Source organism: Portunus trituberculatus, chromosome 16, assembly GCF_017591435.1.
Source record: "Portunus trituberculatus isolate SZX2019 chromosome 16, ASM1759143v1, whole genome shotgun sequence".
In the NCBI taxonomy this organism is placed as follows: domain Eukaryota; kingdom Metazoa; phylum Arthropoda; class Malacostraca; order Decapoda; family Portunidae; genus Portunus; species Portunus trituberculatus.
In genome coordinates, this window is record NC_059270.1 from 3,023,300 (window position 1) to 3,040,050 (window position 16,751).

Sequence of the window (16,751 nt, forward strand, 5' to 3'; positions counted from 1 at the left end):
CCCACGCCCCTCGCCGCCCCTGCAGTGTCTGGCCTCTCGTCCCATCCCTCCTTGGACCCCATAAGCTGGCAGGGGTGGAAGGGAGGACGAGGAAAAGAAGCGAGCGAAGTCTGTCCTTCCATTTCCCGTCGTGTCAAAAGTGGCCTTGGTTGGAATGCAAAACACGCCTCGCCTTGCTGATATGTGGTGATGGTGGTGGTGGTGGTGGTGGTGGTGGTGAAGAGTGAGAGTTAAGTGTACTGTGGTAGTGGTGGTAGTGGTGGTGATAAGAGAGGTGTTACTGGTGGTAGTGTTGTAATGATGTTTGGTGTTGTTGTTTGTGGTGTTTGTGGTGGTGGTGGTAGCGTAAGTTGCGGTGGTCGTAGTAGTGGTGGTGACTTTTAGTGGTAGGTAGCATAGTGGTGATAGTGGTGGTGGTGGTAAGGTAATAGTGTAGAGAACGTAGTGGTGGTGGTGGTAGTAGATAGTGACAGTGGTGGTAGTAAACACTAATTAGCAAAGTATTGAGAACGTGATGGTGATGGTGGTGATGATGGTGGTGATGGTGATGGTGATGGTGGTGATGATGGTGGTGATGGTGATGGTGATGGTGAGGGTGGTGGTGATGGTGATGGTGGTGTACACTACATCTGCACTGGTGGCTGGTGTGTGGCAGTGTGAGGCAGTGTGTGGTGTGTACATTGCGTCAAGGTAACAGACAGGAGAAAGCTACTTATTGTTTCTCTGTGCTGTCTTTTGTGAACACGAGAGAGAGAGAGAGAGAGAGAGAGAGAGAGAGAGAGAGAGAGAGAGAGAGAGAGAGAGAGAGAGAGAGAGAGAGAGTTAAAAAAAGAGAAAAATCAGAAAAATAACTCGAGGTATTTATTCTCCCATCGGTAATGAATATTGAAGTTAAATATTTCACGTGATTCATTATTGTATTCATTCCTTTGTTCTCAGCCCTCAGTTTCCGCGAGTCGCTGTGAGAAGGTCGATGATTCACTGAAATGCGATGAACTCTTTCCCTCCATTATTACCTGGATTATCATTTTAACCCCTTTAGCACCAATCTGTGAATTTAATTTTTATAATGCGTATTTTAATGTCTTATTTACTTTAATTGTATTTTGAGGTACTTTTAATTTCACAGTTTTTAATAGGTTTTAGTTAGGTTTTTTTTTACCATGTTTTTTTTTTCTCGTTTATAGTTTTTAATTGTTTTTAGTTAGTTTTTTTTTCTTTTTCTTTTTTACGCCAGATGACCCTCGATGTTGCGGCGCCTAAGCCAAAATTCATCCATCCATCCCTTTACCACCATGACGCATTTCCATATTCATTCTGCTTAGTATTTGCTGATTTTATACAGCTTCAGAAACTTATATGGAGGATTAAAAATAGTGAAGACTGGCCATTAATCTCCTGGCCTCCATAGACCCTTCCTAATGTCAATAAAATGGTCTAATCGTACACAAATCTCAAGGTAAAAATGTGTCCCAGTATTGAAGGGGTTAATGTCAATAAATAAGGAAATAAAATTGTATTGAGTGCCAGTTACGTGCGTAATCAATGTGAATTTGCTCCTTTCGTTACCGTCATTATGTAGATAGATAGATCGATAGTAAATAGATAGATAATCAGATAGATATAGGAGGTGATTATGTCATATTCTCCATACATGTTATAGCTTTTTATCTTTTGATCATATTTCCTCTCAGCTACACATATAGATTAACTGAGGTTGCTCTTTCCATTATCATTACTCTCTCTCTCTCTCTCTCTCTCTCTCTCTCTCTCTCTCTCTCTCTCTCTCTCTCTCTCTCTCTCTCTCTCTCTCTCTCTCTCTCTCTCTCTCTCTCTGTATACGTGGTACTAACTTAACCTGCATTTCTATATTCTTATTCATACATTTCTTATCGTTATACATTCCAGCCTAGACTTCATTCTATTCATTTTACATTCCTTCCGTCAGTGGCTCCAGACTTGCGATTCCACGACCTTCGAAAATAGAAAAGGAAAGGAATTTACGCAGCTCTGATATACGAAACCTTGCATTAACCTCTTGTTGAGAAGGCACTACACAGATGACGTGATTAGTGGTGGTATTCGCTCCCAGTCTATCACCACGCAGCACCGCAGGACACGAGAAACTCTAAGAAAGTCATCAAGCAGGACAAGAACCCAGTGCACAGGCAGGGAAAGGAACAAGGAATACTGAAAACACTACATAGGTGACGTGGTTAGTGGCGGTGATCTCTCGCTTCCAGTTTATCGCCACGCAGCACCGCAGGACACGAGAAACTCTAAGAAAGTCATCAAGCAGGACAAAAACCCAGTGCACCACGCAGGGAAAGGAACAAAGAGTACTGAAAACACTACATAGGTGACGTAACGGTGCTCTCTCGCTTCCAATTTATCGCCACGTAGCACCACAGCACGCGAGAAACTGAGGAAGCCATAAAGGACAAGAACCCAATGAACCTCGCAGGGAAAGTAACAAGGAATAATTTATAGGCAGTGGAATAACTGTGCACGTGTCTTAGCCTCTTAAGGGAGTAGATGAAGAGGTGTCCACACACACTCAAGAGCCGTGAAGGAGATGTGTGTTGATTAGTTACGCCTGTGTGCGCCACTGATGTATTCCGATCCCTCCTCGCTGCGTTAATTAATGTTGGGCACAAGATGAAGAGTATGAGTATGTACGTATATAACTTTGCTGTATATAGATGAAGGCTATTACGAACGAGGTACTGCAACAAGACCTAAATTAATTACGAATCAAGTACTTCTGTGAGATGATATTATTAGCTCTCTAGTAGTAGTAGTAGTAGTAGTAGTAGTAGTAGTAGTAGTAGTAGTAGTAGTAGTAGTGGTGGTAGTAGTAGTAGTAGCAGCAGCAATAGTAGTAGTAGGAGTAGGAGTAGAGTAGTAGTAGTGGTAGTAGTAGTAGTAGTAGTAGTAATAATAGTAGTAGTAGTGATAAATTCATACACAGACTTAACTTTTCCTTACATGCAAAACGCCAATGTGAGGAGAAAGCAAAAGTCTGAGGAAGTAGCAGAGTAGAGTATAATAAGGGTCATATCCGACGCCCGCATCTTGTTTGGCGGGAATATGAGAGTGTTGTGAAGACTGTCCTTGCTTGCCGCCGCCCTTATTATGTTTACTTTTCGTGTGAGTCGCACTTCATGACATACAGGAAATGACTGTCTGTATGACTCGAAAGCTGAGAGAAGAGAACTGAGAGAGAAGGAAGGAAGAATGATGATAATAATGATAATGATGATGATTATGAAGATGTAAATGGCTGCCAAATTATCCAAGTAATTATTTATATATTTTCTTTCATTGGCCCCTCTCGTGCAGTTGTGTCTTTGTATAGGCTTGTGTGACGCAGCGTGGACGGGTGTACCAGAGTCTCTAACAGTGATTCTTTTCTTGCATTCAGTACACAGTATTTGGGTTCGCGGTCTGAACCTGCTGGCACTCGCTCTCTCGTGATCCGACAGTGGTGATACTTTGGTACTTGACAGGACGAGGAGGCGATTATGTAGTCTCAGTAATTGTATGCTTTCTTCAAGAGTTCCGTATTTCTAATGTAGCATTCCTTCAACTGTCTCTTTACGTCGGGAGAACCAGGGAGAGGTCTTTCACATACACTCTTTCCACGCACAACTGCCTGCCATCACCATTATGAAAGAGTAATGAAACTTGCTGAGAAATATTTTTCCTTGGCGTGCCTGGTGATGGTAGCCAATACCATAACTGAGGTGGCGGCGGCAGGCCATCCGTCACCGCTGGAAGGGGCGGTGTCGGCGGTTTGCAGGCCAGAGAGTTGCCATCAGTGGCGGTGGCAAAAAATTGGCTGGATTTTTAGAGCGAGTGAGGTTTGTGTAGCAACAGCACTGGAAAATGTTGCATTGTGTTTTTTGCCTTTGTGAAAATTGACTCGATATGAAATAGGGAACTAACAGAGCATTCCATACTTCAGGAAGTTATAATCCCTCGCGTCCAATTTGACTGAAAGCACGTGCTGCTGTCATGTGGAGTGTACACTCTACTGAACAAATGTCATGTCCCTTGTGCATTATTATTTGTCATGTAGCGACGCTCAGAACTTTCACTCAGAGTATTCGTTTAGTCACTGGATTGCATTTCTCCCTCAAACATTTGTCGTCCTGTTTTTGACACGAGAGCTCTCCTCACAGCTGCCTCACCCGCCTTGCCCCATCTGGCTCATTCACCACCACCTATCTGCCTCGCTATCCTTGTCACATCTATCTCACTTCTCATGCTTTATCTTTCACGCTTCCTATTCCCCATCTGCCTCGTCCCATGCACCCCCTTCGGATCCAACGCCGTCAAGAGTGCTCGCAGAGACTTGGATATGAAAGGAGGCGGCGAGTCGAGATGTCTTAGTGCCACTCGAAGACGCTCGGCTCCTAGACAAACCCTGAAGAAAGAAGAGAAGGAGGAAGCGGACGAGGAGGAGCAGGAAGAGGAGGAGTAGCCTGGAGTGAGGTCAAGGATGAGGCGAGACTATACCAGCATTGTGTACTCTTATTGTAACTCCTCCACCGCCCCTCACGCCTCCTCCACCTGATGGGAGGCCGCTTATATCACCACGCCTTGAGGCTCAGAGGGAAGGAAGGACCGGAGGCTGTGCTGTTGAGGGTTAGATGTAAAGGTCACAAGAGCGTGTGAGGTCAGTGGAACATCCGGCAAGCGAGAAATAATTGATAATATTTGCTCTGAACTTCATGTTATTAATCATAAACGTGGTATCGGATTGCACAGTAGTTTAAATATTTCTCTCTTTGTAGTAAAATACGATTGTACTTACCGTTTAGTTGTGAGTATTCCAACAATGCAGCAAAATCAACAGTGATCATTTGTCAGCATTGAAATAAACGTCATGATTTTAACTCGTTCACTTGCATGGCCTGACGTGATGAGGGCTGGACTGTGCCATAAACAAAACCAGTGCAACATTATCCTCCTGTGTGAAGCGTTCGTATTTTGAATTGTGTTACCTCTCACATAAGGTTATCGGAAAAAAAGACTTTGATGATAGTAGCTGTAATTGTAGTAATAGTGGTAGTTGTTGTTGTTGTAGTAGTAGTAGTAGTAGTAGTAGTAGTAGTAATAGTGGTAGTAATAGTAGTAGTAGTGAGTAGTAGTAGTAGTAGTAGTAGTAGTAGTAGTAGTAGTAGTAGCTAGATCAACAACAACAATAGCAACAACAATGATAATAATAATAATAATAATAATAATAATAATAATAATAATAATAATAGTAATAATGATAATAATAATATAAGAAGAAGAAGAAAAAAAAAAAAAGAAGAAGAGAGAAGAACAAAAACAACAACAACAACAACAACAACAAAATAATAAAACTACAAATAGCAAACTCAGGAGAAAAAAAAAAAAAAAGTAAAAATCGTGGAAATGGTGCCGTTGCTGAGGAAAAATGAGGCTTGCATGAACACACACACACACACAGACAGACAGAATGGAACGATTGCATCTCCCTTTGTGAAATGACGAAGCTCCATAATTCATAACCAGGACATTGTCGATGCATTTTTTTTTTTTTTCCATACGAGACAGTCCCAGCATTTCAATCGGTACTGTGATCTACTCTCTCCTTCAATCCAGGGAACCACAGGAGGAGACAAGGGACAATTGACTTTCCAGGGTTTGATTGATAGCTTGGGGAAACTTTGCGTGGTTATTCATTGTCATTATTATTTTTTAATTTTTTTTATATCAAGTGGGTTTTTTCACGGGAATTTATGGGCTAAAGGGGATACTTTTTCGGGTACCTCCTATTTGAAAGTCCACCCGCTAGGAAACCGTTGCCCTGAGTGAGGAAGCCCAACCTACACTCGGACCGTGGACAGGATTCGAACCCGTGCGCTTGGAGACCCCTCGGACCCCAAAGCACGCATGGTTCCACTGTACCACGGCGGCTCCTTGTTGTTGTTGTTGTTGTTGTTGTTGTTGTTGTTGTTGTTGTTGTTGTTGTTGTTGTTGTTGTTGTTGTTGTTGTTCTTCTTCTTCTTCTTCGTATTTCTTCTTCTTCTTCTTCTTCTTCTTCTTCTTCTTCTTCTTCTTCTTGTGGTAGCTCAAAGGCCCATCATCACAGACAAGCGACAATTGACTCTTCAGGATTTGATTGGTGGCTTGAGGAAGTTTTGCGTGGTTATTTATTGTTATTATTATTGTTTTCTATTATTTTTAGCATTGTTGACGTTGATGTGGTAGTTCTAAGGTCCATCATCACAGACAAGCGACAGTTGCCTCTACAGGATTTGGCTGATGGCTTTGGGAAGTTTTGCGTGGCTATTTATTATGTTATTATTATTTTTATTATTATTTCTATCATTGTGGTGGTGGTGGTGGTGGTGGTAGTTCTAAGGCCCATTATCACAGCTTTCTTTATTTCTTCTACTTTTACGTATGAGCTCATGGATGAACCTGTATTTTTCTCGAAAGATGCATAAATGAATTAGATTGCACTCAGACCTCACTATGTCTACACTCACACCTCAACATGTCTACACTCACACCTCAACATGTCTACACTCACACCTCAATATTTCTGCACTTACACCTCAGTATTTCTTTAGCCACAGAAGAGAGATAGTGACGAGTAGGGCAGTGGTTGAGGTACTTGGCGTTGTTTTGTTTTGTGTCACGTACCATAACAGCGGCATTTCCTCGTGATTATGTGAGGGTATGGAAGACAGAAGGACTGCAGTGGCTTCTAGGAATGATAAGCAGGTCTGAAATGGCTTCCAGGAATGACAATTCTAATGTTACTGACGTTGATGATTGTGGTGGTCATTGTTATCATCATCATTATCATCATCATCATCACTATCAGCATGACTGCAAGTAATCGAACACGTAGCTTTGCTGATGATGACAGTCGGTTGTTCACGAAATTTACTTGTCTCCTTCCTCCTGTTAACCCCATCCATGATTTTTTTATTTCTCATTCCTCGTTTCTTGCCCATTGTCACCCTAGATTCCTAAAATATTCGTAGCATCTCAGTGATTGCCATATTGGATTCAATCTGCTCCATCATGCAAATGTTACTATTTTTTCTCTGTTATGCAAATCTAGTCGTGCTAACGCGTCATATTCACGCCATGGTTCTCTTCCTTATGACACGTCTCGTCAGCTGGCGCGCTGTTCACCGCCACTTATCGTCATGTGCAGATCATTTGTACTAAAACCACCCGCGAGCTGGGGACTGGTGCTCCTTGCCTCGTGCTCCAATACTCGTAGAATTCTTAGTCATGGAGTGTATTGCTCTAATGGCTTTAATATAGTTTCCAAAGCAAATTGAACCCTCTCGTAAGGTTATTGGTGTTTGAACTATGTTGTAAAGGATTGAAATATTCAGTGGAAACCAATAAAGTTATTTATAGGACACGAACGGCTTGTCCTCATTGTAAGAAGAGCTTTTCCTCACAGTCCGTAACCAAATATGCACATCAGGAACAATAATTTTCTGGAAATAGGCAAATACCGTTCAGCGCGACACAGAAAGCTTGCTACACTTGCTCTACATTGTGAACTTTAGTATTTTCTTATTTTCAGACAGTAACTAACCTTACTAGTAGTTATTGTACGGTCATGACCAGCGTATTATACATCACTCTTGTTGTTTGATACTAGTTACACAGTGTATGGTAAAGTATCGACAGTGTTCCCAATGAATGATAGTGGTGATGATGATATTAATGATGGTGATGCTAACAATAATGCACTCTCCACAGAGGAAGAGACCTGGAGCCCCGTGGCGTCCCGTGGGGAGCAGCCCGCCCCGCGCCACGCCCACTCTGCCGTGCTGCACGACGACGCCATGTGGGTGTATGGCGGCATGACGGACCTGCAGGAGCGCAACGACTTCTGGCGCTTCGATACAGGTGTGTGTGTGTGTGTGTGTGTGTGTGTGTGTGTGTGTGTGTGTGTGTGTGTGTGTGTTATCAGTAAGCATTTAAAGTTGAACATAGGTGGTTTTCTTCACTAACATCATATTCATTCATTTTAGTATAGTTTGAGTCACACACACGTCTTGTAGAAGCAAACTGCACTTTACAAGTATTTTCGGCAGTATACCAATAGTCTTAAATGTTTCTGGATGCTCTCTCTCTCTCTCTCTCTCTCTCTCTCTCTCTCTCTCTCTCTGTTGATGCCATTCCTGTTATTCTATTTATGATTTCTTAAGACCTGAACGAATAAGAATTTTCCAAGAAGCTTACCTTTTTTATACTATTTGACGATTTTTCATTTCTTTACGACTCACTTTATGCTGTACAGTTTTAGCATCGTTATTGTGACTCTTGTGACGATAGAATGTGGAAAACGGCGGAAAGAAATGAAAACAGAGGCGGACGAAAAGAAGGGAAGAGGAACAGAAGGAAGGGAAAGTAGGGGAGGAGAGGAGAGGAGAGGAGAGGAGAGGAGGAGAGGAGAGGAGAGAGAGGAGAGGAGAGCAGAGGAGAGGAGAGGGGGGTGAGAAGGATGAATGGTGGCCACGGTGACCGAAGGTACAAAGCCAACAATTCAAGAAGAGTAAGAGAGAGAAGTTTTCCTGAAAGAGAATAGGTCAAGTGTTCTCTCTCTCTCTCTCTCTCTCTCTCTCTCTCTCTCTCTCTCTCTCTCTTAGTTATTGTGATTATTATCATTATTTTGCTGGGCCACATTACAGCATGCGTCAGCCATCAATTACTAATATACTTCAGGGAGGCGGTTGCGTAGTGGATAAGGTGGCGAGTGTGGGATCGGGCAGACGTCAATGCGTAGGTTCGAATCCCACCACGTGCCGCCTTGAAACTTTATCATTAGTCGAGTGGTTTAAAGTTACCTACATCACCATGATTTTAGGTGGAGCTGTAATTTTCTTACACCAAAGATGCGGTTGAGTGGTGATATGGGCCTTAATATGGGCACCACTATAAATAAAACTGCCTGCGCTAATAATGGGTAGAAGATGAACAGCGCTTCCAATACTCTTTAAGTAGACGTACAGGCGCTATAGGCCATAACATGAACAAATAAAAGGGTTCGTAACATAGCATCGTCTCAACGGACCTCCCCTACTTTTGTTACGTATCTTTATGAATTATATATTGCACGAGGCCAACAAATGTATCAGTATCAGTATCGGTAGCTCTCTCTCTCTCTCTCTCTCTCTCTCTCTCTCTCTCTCTCTCTTTTCCACCGCTAACTCTAAATCCTCTCCAGTGGGAAAGACCTGGACTCAGATAAGGTCACGCCCCAACCCTGGGTACCTGCACTCCCACGTGGCCGCCAAGCTTCACTCCTCCATGGTGGTGTTCGGCGGGGAGCGGCAGGGCGAGGTGCTCAACGACCTGTGGCGGTATCACTTCGGTAAGCTTTCTCTTGTACTCCACGCCTCTTCACACGGTTTGCTTTGCGTGTTGAATTGTGCTCCTCCTCCTCCTCCTCCTCCTCCTCCTCCTCCTCCTCCTCCTCCTCCTCCTCCTCCTCCTGCTGCTGCTGTTGTTGCTGCTATTGCTACTACTGTTACTACTACTACTACTACTACTACTACTACTATGTCGTAATAATAGTAATAGTAGTAGTAGCAGCAGTAGCAGCAGTAGTAGTAGTAGTAGTAGTAGTAGTAGTAGTAGTAGTAGTAGTAGTAGTAGTAGCAGCACCACCACCATTACAAGTAGTAGTAGTAATAGAAGAGTAATCGTAGTAGTAGTAGTAGTAGTAGTAGTAGTAGTAGCAGCAGCAGCAGCAGCAGTAGCAGTAGCAGTAGTAGTGTTTTCGTTGTTGTTGCTCATATTGTTACAACAGAAGTAGGAATTGTAACGTAAGTAGAAACGTTACATAGGAATTTCAAGTACGTTATATCGGAAGCGTGTTTGAAGGCTTTCGTTTGTTGTTTTTTTATTGATTATTTGACTGCATATGACGCTTGCCTTTGTAGATGATTAGACGACACTTCAGAATTGTCTTTACCGATTTGGTGTTTGGGGAATTAGTCGTAATGAATCAATTTTTTCTCTTTTCTTCAGAGCTCTTTATTTCTCTGTGAAAGAATGGAGAGATAACAGCAATATCTTATTTATCTGAAACTATTGCATATCTCGAAAAATAATTTGTAGAGGAATTAATTATTCTCTCTCTCTCTCTCTCTCTCTCTCTCTCTCTCTCTCTCTCTCTCTCTCTCTCTCTCTCTCTCTCTCTCACAGCTACCGGTGTGTGGGAGCGGCTTGTGTCCTCCGGAATTAAGCCTCAGCCCAGATCTCAGTTCTGTTCCTTCGTGGCTCCATCTCACCACACCAAGGGACCGCGCTTCCACACGCCATCCCGCGCAGGCTCCTCCTCCGCCGCAAGTAGCAGTAGTGGCTACAGCAGTTCCCACAGTCATGATTCTTATCGCACCAGAAGAGTCCACCCTGATGATTCCCTGGGCCCTGGAGGCATGTCCAAAGGTACTGGCGGAACCACAAGAATGTCCAGTGCGAATACAAAATGTTCTTGTCAGGAGTGCATGGAGGAGGACGAGGAGGAGGAATTGGATCCCAGTCGCCTCCGCTCACTCATTCAGAAGAACTGCACCAACGCCTCCACCACGCAACTCAAGCTGTCCATTTCGAAGTTTTCTCAGTTGAACTTATCTCACCTAGGCAAATACTACAGCTATAGCATGCTCAGCAATGACAGCACTGAGAGCATCGTGGAGGAGTCCCTTGCAAGCACGTGCGACAGTCTCGGCAGCAAGATCGTCAAATCCCAGAGCATCCACCTGATGGGCAAGGATAAGGAAGGGAGACCCGATGGAATGCCGACTGGTTTAACAAGAGACATAGTTTCTGTGCCAAATTTTGGTGATTTGAAAGATGGTGACGGGGAAGGTCCAGCTTCTCAGATGCCAGTCAATCACGTCAAGGTGATTACGGTGCTGCCGGCGGAGGGCCAAGCTGAAGCCAGCCTGGAGGATGATCCTGCTGACTTAGTAGCAGACATCAAAGGTCGTCTGGCCTTCACTCAAGAAGACAACATCCGATCAGCAGACACCAGCATTAGTGAAAACCTCATGTCCTTCTCCTGTACCACCGACAGCAACCTCAGTAGTAACACTAACCTCTTCGGCTCCATCAGCAATCCTGTTGGCGGACTCAGTAGCTTTTCGAACCCAAACTATGTAGGGTTTGATCCAACACAGGAAAGCAGTGGTGGGCTGCTGAGCCAGGATTACTGGCGCACTGGTGCCCTAGATCTGGAGAGCCTCAGACACAAGGAATTCGCCGAAATACTTAGGACACCGCCAGACTCCGGCATTGGCTTGGGTGTGGAAATGGAGCGACGCACTCCACTCGATTTTAAGTTCACTCCCGTGGAGGACTTTGTAACCTTTGACAACCAGACGGCGCGGTTCAGCAAGACTCACACTGATGATCACCAACCCTCTAGGACAAATGGCGCTGCCGACAAGTCTTCTGCTGCTCCTTCCTCCAGAGTAACCTTCTCGTCAGGCCAACCCAAGAGCGGCTCTGGAGGAGGACAAGCGGGTGGACATTCAGGCGAGAGGGACAGGGAACCCCCGCCACCTCGTATCAACCCTTTCTTGAGGGAGGAGTCTACACTGGAGCCCAACGCGCCCAGTGCTATGTATATTGTTGGTGGGAAGGAAATGGACCAGATGACGGCCTTCAAACGACCGATATCAGTATGGAAACTTGACTTGCCGTTTTAATGGGCGGAGTCGCTAGGGTAGCAGTGTTATTGAGGCCGTGATCATGTAATATAGAGTTGCCTTCCATCCATTACAGAGATGCATTTTGTACAAAGAATATGAGGAATCACATTCATTCCAAGCTTAATCATTCCCAGGATAAACATATACATATATTTTTTCCTCTTAGGTAGACGCCTGAATGAGTAATATATTTCTCACATATGAACGTGCGTAATACGTATATCTGTCCAGGTATCCCGTCCTGTGCTCGCGTAGCTTCAAGTCGCTATGTATTTCCGTCAGGAGCAGTTTAATGTTAATCCTCAACATTTAGTCTCGATGCTGTGGACCTCGTTCACCTGCAATGTTTTAGTGCTTATCTTTTTTGCATGTTTGATAGTTCTATTGTGCATCAGTTACTGGCAGCCTCCTGGGCGTATCAGTTATTCCTTATCCTTTGCGCCACGTGATCATTCGTTCCTCTGCTGATAGGGCAGGAGTCAGGAACGAGTCGGTGCAAGGCAGGTAATGGCCTGGCAGCACCTGAAAGCCGAGGCATTGAATTCACATCTTTAGTCAAACTCTCCCTGCTGCTTCCAGCCACAATGTTTGATTTTCTTTACAGAACATTCGTATGTTGTGATTCACCTTGAAATCAAACACCAAGTTATAATACCTGGCATGCTGCAATTTTGTTTATCATAAGCCAGGGTCTATACGTTTGCAGCTTGTGACTGTTGCGGTGGCAGCAGTGAGGTGAGAGGAGGTAGCTTGGAGGAGCCCCGGGCTTTCACTGCAGAATAAGGAAAGGAATCAGGCCAGTCATAGCCAGTATCTAGTCCATTTGCTTTTATTGTATACTTTGTTGTGTTTATGGAATGATTATATTATTCATTATTATTTTAGAAAGCACCATTAGTGTTCTGGGGATGTTGTTAGGTCAGCCCCAAACAGGTATGTGCCAAAGAGAAGCCGTGTGTGGGGACGGACAGAGGAGTCGTTGCCTGTACAGCGGTGTTGTAGCGGCGGCATGCTCGTGTGTCTCATTCTTCAGAGAATACGAAATGATAACAAAGAAACAGGAACAAGGAGTGCTGGCATTGTATTATTGTACAGTATTATGGTATAGGTATTCCGATTATACTGTGGTAACGAACTTCGTCCAAACGGAAGCCAAGTAAAGGCTGGCTATAGTGAAGGGCGGTACGGTGGTGCTGTGTGTGCGTGCAGGACTGGCTGGATCTGCTGTCTGTTGTGTGCTGTTTGCTGGATTGTATGGATGTGTATGTACATGTAAAGTGTTTTGATCACTGCCTGATATTTTGTTCCCTGATATTATTTCCGTCTTAAACCACACACTCTTTGTTTACCTGTTGAGTCTGTCGCACTGATAAGATGATGTGTGGTAGGTGTGTGACTGAAAAAAGTTTATAAAAAATTTGTGTACCATACTTTAGGACTAAATGCCTAATCAAAGTGTAACTTGATTTTATTCGTACACTTTTAAATATTTCTGATTCGAACCAGTTTCGACTCACAAACAGCATCAAATGTTGAAATATATTTTTAAGTAAGGAAATTTAAAAACCAAGCTACGCATGTTGTCTTTAGGGAAGTGATAAGGTGGCGAGGCAAGGCGAGGCAGTGCAGTGCAAAGCTGTCTCTGCTCTCCCACCATGCTTGCCTCTTTCAAGTCTTAATTAAGGAGGCTGATGTCACTTGCTGCTCACGGCTGGACTGCCTTGTAGACCAATTAAAGGACAGACAATGTTTTTACTTTTATCAACATTTTAAAATTATCATAGTATTTGCTATAGTTGACAATTTAATTCCAAAACTACGAGGTGCAGTGACGTACGTACACTTAGTTCAAGGCGTAACAATGGAACAGCTGCGTGGCTTAAAATCACCTACGTAAGATTGCTGCAGGAGTGAACTGTAGTCTCAGGCATCCCTTAGTCAGGTGGTGAGTGATTATGAGGACACCACGTATCAAATAATTGTTCTACAAGACCTTAATCAAGAGACCCACAAAGTGCTTAATTGGGAATAATTAGACATTTTTATCAGTTTATTTATTTTAGTGTTTAAATTACATTTTTTTTTTAAGTATTATATATGTTATCTTTATTTATTTGTTTTTTCCTATGCTTGATAAATCCCGGTGAGGGGAGGGGAGGAGAGAGGAGGGGCATCCACAAGCTCAACAATGGGCACTGTACGTAATGTTATCTTATCTATTTATTATTATTTAAGCGTCACTGAGCTACTTATGCGATACCTTCTTGTATAATTATTTGACACTAATATTTTATGGAAGCATCTAAAGAGTGAAGAAAGATGTGACATAAAGGCAGCTGTGTCGTCATCTGGTCATTCCATCAGGGCGGGCATGGCTGGCGTCACCTGTAGGCTGGCCCGCGTCAGAACCCTCATAAGTGTGGCCTCCTCATATTGAACGTCCTTGGTTTCAAAAGTGTTAAGACCAAATAAGATGAAACATTCTGAGTCATGGAACAATGTTTAGTCACCTACATAGAATTGCAAGGGATTTACACACACACACACACACACACACACACACACACACACACACACAGTTTCCCGCAAAGATGTGTTGAGACTTGGAACAGTTTGAGTGAGGAAGTGGTGTCAGCAACGAGTGTGCATAGTTTTAAAGAAAAATTGGATAAGTGTAGATATGGAGACGGGGCCGCACGAGCGTAAAAACCCAGGCCCTATAAAACTACAACTAGGTAAATACACACACACACACACACACACACACACACACACACACACACACAGCAGTTGATACACTGTTTTGTATGCACGTAGCAACACAAGAAGAGCTGTTATATAATCACAGCGAGTAAATTTGGGTTTCGTCTGACTTAATAGCGATGATCCATACTAAATTCATATAGTGGAAGTGAAAATGATCAGCAGTTTCCGTTTATTTTTTTACTCAGACAATATATGAATCTTTTCTTATTTTCCTTGTGGTTATTATAGCGGGTTAATCATTGACATCCTAGTGTTGAATCAACACTGCTTAACACCAAAATACTAAATTCGTCTTTCCATAATGCAAACCGTAAAACTACGCTTGAAATTAAAATAATTTCACCTTACTCTAATCCACAGTCACATCTCGGGGAACGGCAATTAAACGTCACGAAATGAAGCTTCGAAGCCTTCCATCCTTCACGGCAGTCAGTGAATTACAGCATAACATCTACACTAACATCACTTTCCTTGATTGTGCCAATGCTTGACTACATAATGCATTCATAATTATAATATGAATACTTCTGCTATATCTTTCTCTCCATAATGGTGTCGGTAATTCATTACCTCGAAGCTCGTAACGACTGAAATTTATTTGCCAATATTTCAAAAGTAAATACTTATTCGTTTGCGAAAAGATTCAATGCATAGTGCCTGTGATTGCACCGTCACCCTGGTCATATGTGGAGGTTGTGCCATTGTGTGCTAACACTGTAGTAAAAGGCGCCGTTGCCAAGGCATCGCAATTAGCTTCAGGCATCGCTATGTTCGCCACTTGAGGCACGGCAGCCGGTAGGTGTGTTACGGTCGCTGTCTTGCAGGGATGTGTTGTGTTTGTCCACGACTGTTTTCTGGCAATGATGTGAGTGTTTGCTTTGTTTCTTTACTTTAGAAGGAAGAGGAAACGCGTAAGGATGACATAAATAGTGAGGTTCTCGAAAAAGGTCCCTGCACTGTGATGGTGTCTGTATCCCAGAGAAAGATTTCCCTGACCCACCGAGTGTCAGGCCGCTGCCCTCCCATCATCTGTGTTAAAACTTGGCACTACACCTTCATAGGACCGGTCATGTGTGTTAGTGGTACGGTAGGACTGCAGTCACATGGTAGTGTTTTGATAATGCAAGATCACTGAAAGAATTGGTTCCTACATCAAACATGGCGGTGAGCAGGGTATGCGGTTGCTTGCGCGGTGCTTGGCACACTCGAAAAGGAAGTTATGATTATCAAAGCCTATAATGTCACTTGGCTACGAGGTATTATCAATTAATACATACATAATAGATACACCATAATAATACAAACTGCAATTTTATACTAAGGCTCACGCATTTGAAGCACTGAACTCCTGCATCACGCATCATCAATGCATGTGATTAATTATTTATGCTGGACACATTTCACTAGCTACTGTGTACTAGGAATTCTTGCATAAACCACACATGTACTATCATTGTTACCATGACTGAAGAATGGAAAGAAATAACGGACAGCGGCACTGAATTATAGGTTTGTGTATACTTGTGGTTCTGAAGAGTGTGCTTCAGTGAAGTTCAGTTAAAACATTTCAGGGTGTATTTAAACATGATTTTTTAATATTCCTACAAAAAGAATTTGTTCCCAAAGTTGAAAACAGTAATAGACAACAGCACTTTTCAGTGCTAAGGCCACATTGAAAAAAAATCACAATCTTATTGGGCTGCATACTATGTTAACTCAAAATTATTCATATATTTAAAGATAAAACCAAGGTTTTCAAAGAAAAGGCACTCTCCCTCGCATGTGCACACCTTCAGAAAGAAAATGAAATGCTCACAATATTACTTGCCGGTTTTATTATTTTTGTCTTTCAAATATACTAACATTTGTCAGACCGCATGAATTGCTGTGGCGGGCTGCAGGCCATGGTTTGCCCACACCTGGGCTACACTAGCACTGCAGTATCATAAAGTACTTCCATTATGTTTGACGTCTCGCTGTTATGTATAGCAGGCTGAAGGACCTGCTGGATGCAAACACAGGTCCCCAAATGAATCCACTTAATCAGCACACCTAACAGTCACATCATTGCAGCGTTTACATGATGGGTTGGATCAAGGAAAGTTTCAGCTTATGGCTGGATGCCAAAATGTCTTCAATCCCCCCTCTCCAATAAAGCTACAATGCTCACGTACATTGTTACCAAAGATAGTGAATCCAAATCTACTGGTATAGATACACAATATCATTCAATTGTGCAGTTTATGCATT

At 43.0% G+C, this 16,751-nt stretch overlaps 1 protein-coding gene across 2 annotated transcripts in view; it reads left to right on the forward strand.

Annotated features, from left to right (window-relative positions):
* The window catches only part of LOC123504579 (tip elongation aberrant protein 1-like), a 136,569-nt gene extending 123,376 nt beyond the window's left edge, over window positions 1–13,193 (forward strand). For both annotated transcript variants that reach the window (XM_045255202.1, XM_045255200.1), the window contains exons 5-7: window positions 7,771–7,920; window positions 9,242–9,388; window positions 10,225–13,193. In XM_045255202.1, coding sequence (XP_045111137.1) covers window positions 7,771–7,920; window positions 9,242–9,388; window positions 10,225–11,732 — 1,805 coding nt within the window. In that variant the 3' untranslated portion in view covers window positions 11,733–13,193. The remainder of the gene's footprint in view (window positions 1–7,770; window positions 7,921–9,241; window positions 9,389–10,224) is intronic.
* The last annotated feature ends 3,558 nt before the right edge of the window (window positions 13,194–16,751 follow it).